This window comes from Mirounga angustirostris, unplaced genomic scaffold (genome assembly GCF_029215605.1).
Source record: "Mirounga angustirostris isolate CCGP_5_RB_7025 unplaced genomic scaffold, mMirAng1.0.hap1 SCAF_9, whole genome shotgun sequence".
Lineage (NCBI taxonomy): Eukaryota > Metazoa > Chordata > Mammalia > Carnivora > Phocidae > Mirounga > Mirounga angustirostris.
The window spans coordinates 29,328,644-29,345,997 of NW_026991717.1; the positions used below are offsets into that span (position 1 = coordinate 29,328,644).

At 39.7% G+C, this 17,354-nt stretch overlaps 1 protein-coding gene across 3 annotated transcripts in view; it reads right to left on the minus strand.

Annotated features, from left to right (window-relative positions):
* TUBGCP5 (tubulin gamma complex component 5) overlaps positions 1-16,501 on the minus strand; it is a 114,356-nt gene extending 97,855 nt beyond the window's left edge. Inside the window, exons 1-3 of one of the 3 annotated variants that reach the window (XM_064570064.1) lie at positions 16,273-16,501; positions 13,874-13,927; positions 13,646-13,754 (exon numbers count right to left, since the gene is read on the minus strand). In XM_064570064.1, the coding sequence (XP_064426134.1) occupies positions 13,646-13,754; positions 13,874-13,927; positions 16,273-16,418 (309 nt within the window). In that variant the 5' untranslated portion in view covers positions 16,419-16,501. Of the gene's footprint in view, positions 1-13,645; positions 13,755-13,873; positions 13,928-15,955; positions 16,247-16,272 lie in introns of those variants that run through there. The other 2 variants (XM_064570063.1, XM_064570065.1) reach the window with 2 other exon arrangements.
* Positions 16,502-17,354: the final 853 nt, after the last annotated feature.

A 17,354-nucleotide genomic window follows, 5' to 3' on the forward strand; every position in this document is an offset into this window, starting at 1 on the left:
CCTCCCTACTTTGCCAAGGATTAGAACTATTGCCCTGTAGCAGTGTAGGGATGCACAAAAGCAACTCTTGGTCATGGGAGGAGGACCTGAATGATGCCATTTCCCTACTCCTATACACTGTTTATTTTTGAGTAACATCTATAAAGGAGCTTGACCCTGAGAAAACTCATTAATTGGGTTATCACTGAACTACAAATTAGCACTAATGGTCAAAACATAGCCTATCAACCAGCTATATATCATGCTTTCACCAAAATTACTAATTGTAGTAAAGAAAAAGAAGACTGCTTAGAATTAGGACTCTGGCACTTACATTTAGAAGATATGAACTATTTTACTTAACTTTAAAAATATAAGTTAACTTGGGGCACCTGGGTGGCTCAGTCGTTGGGCGTCTGCCTTCGGCTCAGGTCATGCTCCCAGGGTCTGGGATCGAGCCCCGCATCAGGCTCCCTGCTCGGCGGGAAGCCTGCTTCTCCCTCTCCCACTCCCTTGCTTGTGTTCCTGCTCTCACTAACTCTCTCTTTGTCAAATAAATAAATAAAATCTTTTAAATAAAAAAAAAATACAAGTTAATTTGTTTTTTATGCCATCTCTTTACATAAGAGATAAAGGTAAAGAGTTGGACTCTAGCTACCCATCAGCCACATGCCCCTAGTCTCTGTCTTCTGAGGCCCTGCATGGTCCCTGTTACTCTGCAGAAAGTCAATGAACACACATATATATATGTGAAAGAAGCAATCCCATGTGCTGTACATTATATCAGAGGTGGTCTTGAGTCTCAAAGGATATTTAAGGATTAACTTATACTCCACTTTCACATTCTTTGAAACTCAAAGCTACAAAGAACTAGAATTCATAGTTCCAGTGGGGTTTTATAAATATGTCAGTCTTTGCTTATTTTTCCAAGAATAACCACCCCAAATCTCTTTTGCCAAATATCATTCAGAGCCTGGAAATAGTGAACTGTCATTTACTGAGTAACTCCCATGGATAATATAAATCCCTAACTATTTATAATAGATAGTGTGGTTAGAGATACACTTCTGGCATGATGGAAGAAGTGGTCTTCAAAGCCTCTCCCCTAAAAGTAACTAAAAGCTGGACAAAATTGCCAGACAACCATTTCAGTGCTCTCAATGGAGCAAGGGCATACAAACGGTGAGAAGCATTTACTAATGAAAATGATCTCAGGGTGGAACTGTGTGAGTTTGTGGCATAATTGCCCAGAGCTATTTTCCTCCTCCTTCTAGCTTTAGCACAGTTGTAGTTCAACCAGAAAACTAGCAGCTTTGCTTCTGTTGATGGAAGAGTCTCACTTGACTCAAAGAGCTGTCAGTTAAAGCAGCAAATGCAGTGGCAAGTGAAGTGGGGAGTCAGTGGTTGCAGTCCTGTGTGTGTTGAGCAGCAGGACAGCAAGCAGTACAGTTGAGGGTTTATCAGGAATTCCTGGAGGCACGACAGCCACACACGGCTTGCTTCAGCTCTCCATATGTCTTGGGTTGACTAGGCTGGACTGGAGTGGACCCAAACCAGCCATACATCCTTGGCTGATGGAACATGAGTTCATGCAACCAACACAAAATATAAGCCAGGACAGTCTTGAAAATGGCCTTAAGTATGAATGTACTTCTCAGTCCACACACAAATTAGATTAACACCCAAAGCTGACTTAATATCATATGTTATGAACTAAAAGTTTGTGTTCCTCTCAAATTCCTGTATTGAAACTCTAACCCCCAGTGTGATGGTATTTGCAGATGGGGCTTTCAGGAGGTTATTAATTCATAAGGGTGAAGCCCTGGTCCAATGGGATAAGAAGAGATACCAGAGAGCTCTGCCATGTGAAGACACAGAGAGAAGGTGGCCATCTATGAGCCAGACAGAGTCATAACCAGCAACTGAATCAGCCAGCACCTTAATCTTAGTCCTCCCAGACTCCACTACCATGAGAAAATAAATTTGTATTTTTAAGCTACCCAGTCTGTGGTATTTTATAATGGCAGCTCAAGTTAAGACCTCAGAGAATACAAAACAAAAAACCCATGATTATTGCAAAGGTACAGAAAGAGATTTGACAATATCCAACACTTAATCATGATAAAAACTCTCAACAGACTAGGAATAAAAGAGAACATCTTCAAACTGATAAAGGGCATCTATGAAAAATCTATAATTAATATCAAAATTAAGAGTTAAAACTGAAGCTTTTCCTCTAAGACTAGGAACAAGGAAAAAATGTCCACTCTCCTGTTCAGCACTGTATTGAAGCTTCTGGCCAGTGCAAAAAGCACAAAAACACTTCACACTGGAAAGGAAGAAGTCAAACTATCTTTGGAGATAACATGACCCTCAGTGTAGAAAATACTAAGGAATCCAGAAGAAAATTACTAGAATAAATGACTTTATCAAGGCTAACTACACAAAAATCAACATAAAAGTGAATTATATTTTTAAATGTTAGCAAAAAGCAAACTGCAAATGAAATTAAGAAGACAATTCCGTTCATAATAGCACCAAATAGAATAAAATATTTAGGAGTAAATATTAGAAATGAAATATCTGTACCTGGAAAAATAAAATTGCTGAGAAAAATAAAGATAATCTAAATAAATGAGAGTTCACACTCACGGATTTAATTATTTAATATTTAGATTTAATATTGGTAAGACTGTGTAGTAGTTTCCTTGGGCCACCATAACAAAATTCTACAAACTGCATGGCTTAAAACAAAAGGAATTTATTCTTTTTCAGTTCTTGGGGCTAGAAGTCTGAGATCAAGCCGTCAGCATGGACATGCTCAATTTGAAAGCTTGAGGGAAGAATCCTTCCTTGCCTCTTCCAGCTTCTGTGGTTGCCACAAATCCTAAGGGTTCCTTGATTTGCAGATGCATGGCTCCAATCTCTGCCTCCATTATAGCATGTTCACCCTGTGTGTATCTCTGTTCAAATTTCTATTGTCTTATAAGGATACCAATCACTGGATTAGCCAGTTTGACTTCATTTCAACTTGCTTACATTGTCAAAGACCCTATAATAAGGTCATATTCACAGATATCAGGAAATAGGACTTGAGAACATATCTTTTCTGGGGATACAATTCAAACGATGAGAGCAATACTTCCCAAGTGATCTACTTATTCAATGCAATCCCTGACAAAATCTGACAAGGCTTTTTATAGAAATTTAGCTAATCCTAAAATGTGCATGGAAATTCAAAGGGTCTAGAATACACAAAACGGTTTTGAAAAAAGTTGCAGTACTTATATTACCTGATTCTAAAACTCACTGTAAAGCTACAATAAATGCAGTGTGGTATTTGTGTAAGAATAGGCATATAAATTAGTGACACAATTCAGAGTCCAGAAATAAATCCTTATATTTATGTCCAATTTGTTTTTGACAAAGTTGCCAAGACAATTCAATAGGTAAAGAATAGTTTTTTCAACAAATGGTGATGGGAAAATTGAATAGCTGAAGGTAAAAAAAAATTTAATTTAGATCCTTTCCTCATAACATTTACAACAATTAACTCATAATAAAACACAGATTGAAATGCAAGTGCTTAAACTGCTAGAAGAAAAGACAGGAAAAAAGTCTTTTAGCTTTGGATTAGGCAAAGAGTTCTTAAGATATGACCCCAAAAGCACAAGTCATAAAAGAAAGAAATAGATAAATGAACTTCATTAAAATGAAAAACTTTTTAACTTTAAAAAAACACCACTATGGAAATGAAAAGACAGGCTGGAGACTGGAAGAAAATATTTGTAAATCATTCTTCTGATAAAGTACTTGTATGAGAAATAAACAACTCTAATGACTCAGTAAGAAAACAAGCAGTCCAATTTCAAAATGGGAAAAGACTTTAAAAGACATCACTGAAAACATATAAATGGCTAAAAAGCACATGAAAAAATGCTCAACATCTTTAGTCATTAGGGAAATGTAAATCAAAACCAAAATGATGTTTTACCACATATTCTCTAGGATGTCTATAATATAAAAGATAGATCAAAAACAAGTGTTGGCAAGGATGTAGAGAAACTGGAACCCTTATATATTGCTTGGGGGAATATAAAATGATATAGCCACTTTGGGAAATAATTTGGCAGTTTTTCAAAAGGTTGAACCTAAGCTTACCATATAAACCAGCAATTACACTCCTAGAAATCTGTCCAAAAAAGAGTGAAGAATTACGTTCACACACAGGTTCTACAAGAATGTTAATAGCAAGTTGATTTAGGAAAAGATGGCAGAGGAGTAGGGGACCCTATTCCAACTGGTCTCCAGATTTGAGCTGAATATCTACCAGAACACTCTGACCACCCACGAAATCAGCCTGAGATGTAAGAAGATAGATCTGGATCTCTATAAACAGAAGATCGCAGGTGGTTGGTTTCGAGGTACAAAGCAGGGAGCTGGGGTTCTGCTGACAGGTATCAGAGGATAAACGGCAGCGGGAGGGAGCCTGGCCATGGGGATCCTACACTGCCAGTGAGTGACAGCCTCCCGTACTGGGGACAGGGCACAGGTTCGCAGACTGGGAGCGGTGGGGAAAGGACTTTAGATGGAAACCAGAGTGGCGGGGTTGCGCGTGCTGGCGGTTTTAGAAGCACAAAGGGCAGAGATGTGCCCCCCCACCCCCGGAGGCAGGACTAGGAGCACTGCGAGGGGCACACAACCCATGACACTGCAGTTTATGGCAGCACAGACAGGAACGGACATAGTGTGGCCTGGAGTGCTCATTGAAGAATAGACTGGGATCTCTCTGCTCTGAGGCAGAGGGTTGGAAACAGTCTCTTCTGCTCTGACTCTCAGAAGAGACACGGTGGGCCACCAGGGAAAGTCGCCAGAGAACAGGGCCCCAAAAAACCAGTTCCCCCTGAGCCCATTCCCCGCCACAACGGGGCAGGGCAACTCTGCCCAAACAGGGTTGGCTGAGTAACAGCGCAGCAGGCCCCTCCTCCAGAAGACAGGCTGGGAAAACAAGAGGCCAGCAACCTAAGGTCCCTAGAAAACAGGTGCATCTTGCTTGGGTTGTGGTAATTTGGACTCTATACATTCCTTCAACCACCCATCAACAGAATGACTAGGAGGAGGAACCCCCAAAACAGGAGAGACTCAGAGATTATGACTTATGCTGCAGATTTACAAATGGATGCAGATATAACCAAGATGTCGGAGATGGAATTCAGGCTAGCAATTGTGAAGACAATAGCTAGAATGGAGAAATCAATTAATGGCAACATAGAGTCTCTAAGGGCAGAAATGAAAGCTGAATTGGCAGAACTTAAAAATGCTATCAATGAGGGCGCCTGGGTGGCTCAGTTGGTTGGGCAACTGTCTTCGGCTCAGGTCATGATCCTGGAGTCCTGGGATCGAGTCCCGCATCAGGCTCCCTGCTCGGCAGGGAGTCTGCTTCTCCCTCTGACCCTCCCCCCTCTCATGTGCTCTCTCTCTCAGTCTCTCTCTCTCAAATAAATAAATAAAATCTTTAAAAAAAAAAATGCTATCAATGAGATCCAATCCAATCTAGATAATCTAACAGCTAGGGTAAGTGAGGCAGAAAAACAAATCAGGGACCTGGAAGACAATTTAATAGATAAAAAGGGAAAAGAGGAGGCCAGGGAAAAACAACTCAGAATCCATGAAAATGGAATCAGAGAAATAAGTGACACCATGAAGCGTTCCAATGTCAGAATTATTGGAATCCTGGAGGGAGTGGAGAGAGAGAGAGAGGACTAGAAGTTGTATTTGAGCAAATCGTAGCTGAGAACTTCCCTAATCTGGGAAATGAAACAAACATTCGTGTCCTAGAGGCAGAGAGGACCCCTCCCAAGATGAAGGAAATAGGCCAACACCCCGGCATGAAATAGTAAAACTTGCAAATCTTAGAACCAAGGAAACCATCTTAAGGGCAATTAGGGGGAAGAGATTCCTTACGTACAGAGGGAGGAACATCAGAATAATGTCAGACCTATCCACAGAGACCTGGCAAGCCAGAGAGGACTTGCAAGACATATTCAGGATACTAAACGAGAAGAACATGCAGCCAGGAATACTTTATCCGGCAGGCTGTCATTTAGAATGGATAGAGAGATGCAGAGCTTCCAAGACTGGCAGAAACTGAAAGAATATGTGACCACTAAGCTGGCCCTGCAGAAACATTAAGGGGGGTTCCTTAAAAGGAGAAAGACCCCAAGAGTGATATACAAACAGAAATTTACAAGGACAATCTATAAAAACAAGGTCTTCACAGGCAACATGACAATTAATTCATATCTTTTAATAATCACTCTCAACGTGAATGGCCTAAATGCTCCCATAAAACATCACAGGGTTGCAGACTGAATAAAAAGACAGGACCTACCCATACACTGTCTACAAGAGACTCACTTTGAACCTAAGATACATCCAGACTGAAAGTGAAGGGATGGAGATCCATCTTCCATGCCAGTGGACCTCAAAAGAAAGCTGGGGTAGCAATTCTTATATCAGACAAATTAGATTTTAAAATAAAGACTGTAGTTAGAGACACAGAAGGACACTATATCATTCTTTTTTTTTTTTTTAAAGATTTTATTTATTTATTTGACAGGGAGAGAGATAGCGAGAGAGGGAACACAAGCAGGGGGAGTGGGAGAGGGAGAAGCAGGCCTCCCGTGGAGCAGGGAGCCCAATGTGGGACTCGATCCCAGGACCCTGGGATCATGACCTGAGCCGAAGGCAGACGATTAACGACTGAGCCACCCAGACGCCCCAGGACACTATATCATTCTTAAAGGGTCTATCCAACAAGAAGATCTAACAATTGTAAACATAAATGCCCCCAACATGGGAGCAACCAACTATATAAGCCAACTATTAACCAAAATAGTCATATTGGTAACAATATGTTAATTGTAGGAGACCTCAATACTCCACTCTCAGCAATGGACAGATCATCTAAGCAGAAAATCAACAAGGAAACAAGAGCTTTGAATGACACACTGGACCAGATGGACCTCACAGATATATACAGAACATTCCGCCCTAAAACAACAGAATACTCATTCTTCTTGAGCACACATGGAACTTTCTCCAAAATAGACCACATACTGGGTCACAGATCAGGTCTCAACCGATACCAAAAGACTGAGATTATTCCCTGCATATTCTCAGACCACAATGTTTTAAAACTGGAACTCAATCAGAAGAAGAAATTTGGCAGAAATTCAAACACTTGGAAGCTAAAGACCACTCTGCTCAAAAATGTCTGGGTCAGGGGCGCCTGGGTGGCTCAGTCGTTAAGTGTCTGCCTTCGGCTCAGGTCATGATCCCAGGGTCCTGGGATCGAGCACCACATTGGGCTCTCTGCTCAGCGGGAAGCCTGCTTCTCCCTCTCCCACTCCCCCTGCTTATGTTCACTCTCTCGCTGTGTCTCTGTCAAATAAATAAATAAAATCTTTAGAAAAGAAATACTGCAGAAAAGAATGTTTGGGTCAACCAGGAAATCAAAGAAGAACTTAAACAATTCATGGAAACCAATGAGAACCAAAACACAACGTCCAAAACCTATGGGATACTGCAAAGGCATTCCTAAGGGGGAAATACATAGCCATCCAAGCCTCACTCAAAAAAACAGAAAAATCCCGAATTCACCAACTAACTCTACATCTTAAAGAACTAGAGAAAAAGCAACAAATGATGCCTAAGCCACGCATTAGAAGAGAAATAATTAAGATTAGAGCAGAGATCAATGAATTAGAAACCAGAAACACAGTAGATCAGATCAACGAAAACTAGAAGCTGGTTCTTTGAAAGAATAAGATCGATAAACCACTGGCCAGACTTATCCAAAAGAAAAGAGAAAGGATCCAAATTAATAAAATTATGAATGAAAGGGGAGAGATGATGACTAACACCAAGGAAATAGAAACAATTACTAGAAATTATTATCAACAACTATAGGCCAATAAGCTGAGCCATCTGGATGAAATGGAGGCCTTCCTGGAACCTATAAACTCCCAAGACTGAAACAGGAAGAAACTGACAACCTGAATAGGCCAATAACCAGTAACGAGATTGAAGCAGTGATCAAAAACCTCCCAAAAAATAAGAGTCCAGGGTTTGATGGATTCCCTGGGGAATTCTACCAAACATTCAAAAAAGAAATAATACCTATTCTACTGAAGCTGTTTCAAAAAACAGAAAAAGAAGGAAAACTTGCAAACTCATTTCATGAGGCCAGCATTACCTTAATCCCCAAACCAGGCAAAGACCCCATCAAAAAGGAGAATTTCAGACCGATATCCCTGATGAATATGGATTCCAAAATCCACAACAAAATCCTAGCTAATAGGATCCAACAATACATTAAAAGGATCATCCACCACGACCAAGTGGGATTTATCCCCCGGGTGCAAGGGTGGTTCAACATTCTCAAATCAATCAATGTGATAGAACACATTAATAAGAGGAGAGACAAGAACCATATGGTTCTCTCAATTGATGCAGAAAAAGCATTTGACAAAATACAGCATCCTTTCCTGATTAAAACTCTCCAGAGTATAGGGATAGAGGGAACATTCCTCAAGTTCATAAAATCCATCTCTGAAAAACCCACAACGAATATCATCCTCAATGGGGAAAAGCTGAGAGCCTTTCCCTTAAGATCAGGAACACGTCAAGGATGCCCACTCTCGCCACTATTGTTCAACATAGTACTAGAAGTCCTAGCAACAGCAATCAGACAACAAAAAGAAATAAAAGGTATTCGAATTGGCAAAGAAGAAGTCAAACTCTTTTCGCAGATGACGTGATACTTTATGTGGAAAACCCAAATCACTAGAACTCATACAGCAATTCAGTAATGTAGCAGGATACAAAATCAATGCACAGAAATCAGTTGCTTTCTTATACACTAACAACGCACCTGTAGAAAGAGAAATTAGAGAAATGATTCCATTCACGATAGCACCAAAAACCATAAGATACCTCGGAATAAACCTAACCAAAGAGGTAAAGGATCTATACTCTAGGAACTACAGAACGCTGATGAAAGAAATTGAAGAAGACACAAAAAGATGGAAAAATACTCAATGCTCATGGATCGGAAGAATAAACATTGTTAAAATGTCTATTCTACCCAGAGCAATCTATACCTTCAATGCCATCCCGATCAAAATTCCAATGACATTTTTCCCTCAAAGTGCTGGAACAAACAATCCTAAAATTTGTATGGAATCAGAAAAGACCCCGAATCACCAAGGAAATGTTGAAAAAGAAAAACAAAGCTGGGGGCGTCACGTTGCCCGATTTCAAACTATATTACAAAGCTGTGATCACCAAGACAGCATGGTACTGGCACAAAAACAGTCTTATAGACCAATGGAACAGAATAGAGAACCCAGATATGGACCCTCAACTCTATGGTCAAATAATCTTCGACAAAGAAGGAAAAACATGCAATGGAAAAAAAGACAGTCTCTTCAATAAATGGTGCTGGGAAAACTGGACAGCCACATGCAAAAGAATGAAACTTGACCATTCTCTAACACCATACACAAAGATAAACTCAAAATAGATGAAAGACCTCAATGTGGGACAGGAATCCATCAAAATCCTAGAGGAGACCATAGGCGGTAACCTCTTTGACATCGGCCACAGCAACTTCTTTCAAGATACATCTCCAAAAGCTAGTGAAACAAAAGCAAACATGAACTTTTGGGACTTCATCAAGATAAAAAGCTTCTGCACAGCAAAGGAAACAGTCAACAAAACAAAGAGGCAACCCACAGAATGGGAGAAGATATTTGCAAATGACACTACAGATAAAGGGCTGGTATCCAAGATCTATAAAGAACTTCTCAAACTCAACACCCAAAAAACAAATAATCAAGTCAAAAAATGGGCAGAAGATATGAAAAGATACTTCTCTGAAGAAGACATACAAATGGCTGACACATGAAAAAATGTTCATCATCAGGAAATAAACAATAACAAACATAATAAACAACTGAAATACACAGTACCTATATAAACCACACTCCAATTTAATATTAAAAGATGAGATTTCTCAGGCAGGAGAGAAGGGGAAGAGTAGCAAAATATAGGATATAAGATGTGCCACAGTAGAGCAAGGGAATGTGGTTCCCCTGTGTTCAGGGAATGTACAGAAAAATGACCAGGGATGGCAATGAAAAGGTCAAAGGAGGAATCAGAAGTGACACTCACGGTTTCTTTCATTTAATTATTCTGTATAACACAAGTATTTTCATTGGTACAAATGAGACCGAGATTAAGGCATGCCTTGCCAAAATGAGTATAGGAATAATACCTACTGAATATAGTCTTTATGGGACTAAGAGAGCCTCACATGCATCAAGTGCTCTAAAAATGCTTGCTATTGCAGAAGATATGAAAAGACACTTCTCTGAAGAAGACATACAAATGGCTAACAGACACATGAAAAAATGTTCATCATCATTAGCCATCAGGGAAATTCAAATCAAAAGCACATTGAGATACCATCTTACACCAGTTAGAATGGCAAAAATGGACAGGGAAAGAAACAGCAAATGTTGGAGAGGTTGTGGAGAAAGGGGAACCCTCTTACACTGTTGGTGGGAATGCAAGTTGGTACAGCCACTTTGGAAAACAGTGTGGAGGTGCCTCAAAAGTTTAAAAATAGAGCTACCCTATGACTCAGCAATTGCACTCCTGGGTATTTACCCCAAAGACACAGATGCAGTGAAAAGAAGGGCCATATGCACCCCAATGTTCATAGCAGCAATGTCCACAATAGCCAAACTGTGGAAAGAGCCGAGATGCCCTTCAACAGATGAATGGATAAAGAAGATGTGGTCCGTATCTACAATGGAATATTACTCAGCCATCAGAAAGGATGAATACCCAACTTTTACATCCACATGGATGGGACTGGAGGAGATTATGCTAAGTGAATAAGTCAAGCAGAGAAAGTCAATTAGCATATGGTTTCACTTATTTGTGGAACATAAGGAATAGCATGGAGGACATTAGGAGAAGGAAGGGAAAAATGAAGGGGGCGGAAATTGGAGGGAGAGATGAACCATGAGAGACTATGGACTCTGAGAAACAAATAAGGTTTTAGAGGGGAGAGAGGAGGGGGCATTGGTTAGCTCAGTGATGGGTATTAAGAAGGGCACATACTGCATGGAGCACCGGGTATTATATGAAAACAATGGATCGTGGATCACCACATCAAAAACTGATGATGTATCATATGGTGACTAACATAACATAATAAAACTTAAAAAATAAAAAAATAAAATAAAATACAAAAAAAATGCTTGCCATTATTATTATTTATTTTTATGTATTTTTTTATTTAAATTCAATTAAGTTAATATATAGTATACTATTAATTTCAGGGGTAGAATTTAGTGAATCATCAGTTGCATATAACACCCAGTGCTCCTTACATCAAGTGCCCTCCTTAATGCCCATCACCCAATTACCCCATTCCCCCACCAAGCTCCCCTCCAGCAACCCTCAGTTTGTTCCCTATAATTAAGAGTTTCTTATGGTTTGTCTCCCTCTCTGTTTTTATCTTACTTTATTTTTCCTTCTCTTCCCCTACGTTCATCTGTTTTGTTTCTTAAATTCCACATGAGTGAAATCATATGGTATTTGTCTTTTACTGACATTTCGTTTAGCATAGCACCCTCTAGTTCCATCCACGTTGTTACAAATGGCAAGATTTCATTTTTTTGACGACTGAGTAATATTCCATTGCATATATACCACATTTTCTTTATCCATCTATCTAGCAATGGACATCTGGGCTCTTTCCATAGTTTGGGTATTGTGGACATTGCTGCTATAAACATTGGGGTGCATATGCCCCTTCAAATCAGTTTGTATCCTCTGGATAAATACATAGTAGCGCTGGGTCATAGGGTAATTCTATTTTTAACTTTTTTTAGGAACCCCCACACTGTTTTCCAGAGTAGCTACAGGAGTTTTTTTTGTTTGTTTGTTTTTTAAGGAAGGCTCCAAGCCCAGAGGTGTCTGGGTGGCTCAGTCGGTTAAGCATTTGACTTCAGCTCGGGTCATGATCCCAGTCTGCCTGTCCCTCTCCCCCTTCCACTAACCCAGCTTGTGCTCTGTCTCTCTTTCTCAAACAAATAAAATCTTAAAAAAATCCACGCCAGTGTGGAGCCCAATGCGGGGCTTGAACCCATGACCCTGAGATCAAAACCTGAGCTGAGATCAAGAGTTGGATGCTTAATCGACTGAGCCACCCAGGTGCCCTGCCATTTTTTTAAAAATTAGTATTATGGTGTCATAGGGTCTAAATTATTAAATTCTAAAGTCTAAAGTCTATCCAAGAAGCTATATAAAATAAATCAAGAAAAGATCTAAAAAAGATTTACCTCCTTCTCTTTCTAAATGGTCCTTACAGGAATAATACACAGACGTGTGTTTCTAATCATTATGGCATGGATTCAGAGCTCTACGCAGCTCTCTTCCAGAAATATTTTTATAGCCTTTCTTTCCTTAAATTGACAGTTTATTGATAGTAAGTGCTCTTCCTTACCACTTCCCACAGTGTAGACAAAAGGAAAGCCTAACAATTATACAATACCTCACAGTGTTTATTGTGTGGATGAGTTAATATATGTGCACAATAAAGGGTTTACTCAGGAAGCCTGAGTTGCCCAAACTCTGAACATCTCAAAGGTCTTTAGGACTGGCGCTTGACTAGTTCCTGAGATAACCTCTGAGCCCTTGGAATATCCTGCTGAGAAGAGTGTTTCTGTATGCCAGAGGCTTTGGGCCATGCAGTATCAGTTTGACTAGTTAGCTTATGCTAACAATGTGACTTACAGTGAATGCATTTGCTTATGCCTGAGGTCCTTGGTTTGACCTCTGAGAGGTTGGAGACTGAAGAGCTATGGTCAGCCACATGACACTGCACATCCATGTGACTGACCCCCAACCAAAATGCTAGACACCAAGCCTCAGGTGAACTTCTTTGGTTTGCAACACTTTGCACATGTTGTCATACATTATCACTGGGAGAATTAAGTGCATCCTCATACAACTCCACTGGGAAGGCACACCTGGAAGCTTATACCTGGTTTCTTCTAAACTTTATCCTATGTATCTTTTCCCTTTGTTCATTTTATAATCGTATCCTTTTACTATAATAAACCTAAAAGTGAGGATAGCAGTGTTTTAAAGTTCTGTGAATCCTTCTAGTGAATCTTCAAGTCTAGGGGTAATCTTAGAGACCCACAACTGAGTATGAATGTGCTTAGGATAGTACATGGCATTTGGTTAGCATTGCATAAGTAGTTATTATTAGCAAGTGCTGAAAAGCCATTAAAAAGTTTTAAGATAGCCAGACAGTGCTATTATTTGTGCCAATCTCTAATCTCAATTTCCACAGTAGGTTCGGCTAAGAAGACAATTAAACAAGAACATGCTTTTTCATTGATCATAAGCTTGAGGCACACTGGGTTTGATGACAATGTTTAAGTCAATTTCCAGAAGGTTCTGCTCCAATTAGCAGATAATTATAAAATAGAATGAATGTTTAAATAGTAACAGAAAAAAGTTGATGATAATAGATTGAAAACAGTAAAATACTCAGGAGATGTCACAATATAATGCATACCTTTATTTCCTTTATGCTCAGAAGTGATGCATTTAGAAATTCTTCAGTTAATCTCTTCCAACTAGCAGCTTTGCTGAGATCAGAATGAATGATGAATTTTTCATAAATTCTAAAATATATTTAAAAAATAAGCTGATAGTTATAAACTTACATTAATAAAAAGATCTACAAGTAAATACATATATTTCTGAATATATACATACATACATATATATAAAACTAACTTACCCTTCTATTGTCTTTTCTACTTTGTGGCTGTTAACATCCAAGAAACGATGAAATCTAAAAGATAAAATGCAATTCTTTTACGAATCTTGTCATATAGCTAAGTGGACTATTCACAGAGCCCTCCATATCCCTATGGATACCCTATATTCAGCAATAATATTCCCAGGAGTGCACTTTCTCCTCATATCACCTCTACCATCCAGGCAAACAGCCACTCAGTGGTCTTGGAGACTGCTCAAGCACAGGTCATCCTTAGCCTTTGTCCTCTGATTTCTTCATCTTCCCATAATGCCCTGCAACTAAGTCCAGCATTGCACATTCTATAGCAGGGGTTCCTAATCTTTTTATGCCATAGTGAAGCCCAGTGAAGTTTAGGGATCCCTTCTCAAAATAATGTTTTTAAATCATAAAATAAGATACAAAGAAAACCAAGTATACTGAAATATAGGTGTGAAGTATTTTTTAAAGTTTGCTGATATAGTAAGAGACGTATTTATTTTTAAGCATTAAATAACAAGTTCTAGCAGTGGATCCATAACTATCATTAAAGTAACAGTAAAAAATATTTAGAAACATCTGCCACAGCTTTATGATGTGAACTATGTGATTTCTACCTTTGACACAGTCATAGGTAAACCAATATTGCTTGTTGCTTTCATTCATAATTTAAGAAAATGCTACTTTTTAGTTAGAGGTTAATGTAATTTTTTTCTTGTCCAAATTCATAACACCTGAATTCTATCTTTAGGCTCTCAGGTTAAAAACTCCTATTCTACATCATATGTAATTAACTTTGTCTGTCTCCCTTTAGGATAGTAGCTATACCTCACTTATCTGAATTTCTAGGGCCTAGAACATGGCCACAATTTTAAAAAAAGCAAACATGAATAGTTCATTTTTCTGATGGAGTAAAGCATTATAAAATTGTAGTATAGCTCAACCAACTCTTGTTTTCCATTTTTTTAGTATCAGAGACAACAATCTTTTAAAAGAAGTAATTTACACTACTAAATAATATATCTAATTCTATCCAGTAAATGGCTGAGTAGAACACTACTTTAACCTATTATCATTTAGTTCTCTTTATCATTTAGTTTCTCAATGTGTAAAAGGAGCTAATAAATTCTAATGTCTCTCCCAAGTCTATAATGATGTCCATCTACTTAATGCCATTGAGAAATTATTTGGGATACAGCACTTAAATTTCCATCTTATATGACCTATTCAGACAGTTATATTTATATTACACTTAAGAACTGAGTTTATTATTTCAGAAACTTGGTGAGCTTTTAGACTCACTGTTCTCATTATAAGCCAAGTAGTCGCTGTATGTATGATTGTTAAGGCTGATATTCAAGATTACAGATACTGAGAAACTGTTTACTATTCAAGATTTCTACTGAAGTGACGCTTGGGTGGCTCAGTTAGTTAAGCACCTGCCTTCGGCTCAGGTCATGATCCCAGGGTTCTGGGATGAAGTCCGTCATTGTGCTCCATGCTCAGGGGGAAGCCTGCTTCTCCCTCTGCCTGCCACTCTCCCTGCTTGTGCTTTCTCTCTCTGACAAATAAATAAAATCTTTATTAAAAAAGAAGATTTCTACTGAAATTAAATAGGCAGAATATTAATATTGATGAACATTCTCTTAGTAATAATTCCATTACAGATAATGATCATGACAGTACTGTCTAATTTACATCTTCCATAAATAAAAATAAAAGCTCTGACTTCACCTAAGTATCTAAACCAGATAAATCTTGAAAAATGACATGAGAAATTGTATTAGAAGTTGTATTATTGGGTGGCTGAGGACTATGTGCCAGGAACTGTTCTAGGTGTTGGGATAAGAAACGAACAAAACAGACCAAGAACCCTAACCTCGTGGATTCTAGCTGGAGATAGGGTTGGAGGAGACAAACAGTAAACAACATATAAGTTATCCAGTGTATTATGCTGTGTGTTTTGGAAAAATTAAAAAAAAAAACCAAGCTAAGAGAAATCTGGAGTGGCCCGAGAAGAGATAGGGAATCAGTAAGAATACAGTGTTGAGTGTGACCATTATTCTGCTCTAAAACTTCACTTACCTATCCATTCAAAAAATGATCTGCAGCGTACCGTGCTAAGCGCAGTGGGTGGGACAAGGAACAGAACAGACACAGACCCGTTTTCTAGAAGCGCGCTTCTAAGAATAAGGCCGACCCTCAACAACCCACAACCCACTATTTCAGTATGCGTGTGTTACACGCGACAGGGATCCAGGGGGCATTAGGTCACCAAGCTGCTGCAGGAGCAGCAGGGCGCGCGAGATCTTTGCTAGGGGTGGGGAAACCCGGCCGCGCGCCCCGGATACCGCTTGACCCCTTCCTGTCCCTAGCTTCGGCCAGAAAGCCGCGCCCCACACCTGAAGTTGGACCAAACAAAGTGCAAGGCGAGCTGGAAGTTGGGGTCCGCCTCGTCCTGAAGGCCCGCCACATGGCGAACGAGCTCGCGAACGTCACGCTCCTGCTGCGGGTCCAGGTGGCCCCAAGGCAGCGTCGGCCGAGACATTCTGCGGAAACTCCCAAGGCAACGCGCCTCCGCGAAGTTGTGTCCGCTCTCGCGAGAGTTCACGCTCCCGAGGCTTTGCGCCTCCGAGAGGCTCAGGACGCTGTCGCGAGAGTTCGCGCTTCTGCTGCGTTGAGTGTCTGTGCTGGTCCTTGTAGGAGGTTCCGGCTGGGCTGCGTTTTCCAGCCTCAGCTCCCTACGTTTAGGAGCGTCTTCAAAGAATTAAGCGTTAGATTATTAATAACAACAACAACAACAATAATATAATTAATAATAATAATCTCTGGCTAACCTTGGTTGGTGGTTTAACATGATATTTTGAGAACAGCCAGTTAGTTTTCATTCAGTGTACCTATTTGCACCTGCCTTTTCAGGTACCATGACCAGTTAGTTGTCCATTTTTATCCCAGCTTTAGTTTCTCCTTCTAGGGTGATCTCTAATGAGCTCTCAGTTTCACTTTGTCTACTCAGGTCACACTACATGGTCCACACTACAGCAGGTGTCAGCAAAGAGGCTCGTCTGGCAGAGGCAGATAGGCTGAGCGCTGCTTCACTGTGATTGGGAGCAGCCAAAGGCGATTTTATAATCCTTGTTGATCGAAGATGGAGTATTGTCTTTGTTTTTCTTAATTAAAACTGTACCTTTGAACTGACTTCCTGTTCAATATTGTGTATAAGCATTCCAGAAACCTGTTACATACACCTCTATTTTTTCTTTTAATGATCTGCTGGGTTTTTATGTCGTTTATTACATTGCATTACTGTAGTAATAGATAGCTGATACACCACTGTCAGTCCATTTAGGCTATTGAAACAAAATACCACAAGCTAGGTGCTTACAAACAACAGAAATTTATTTCTCACAGTTCTGGAGGCTGGAATTCAAGATGAGTGTGCCAGCATGGGGTTGGTGAGGGCCCTCTTCCTGGAGCTGACTTA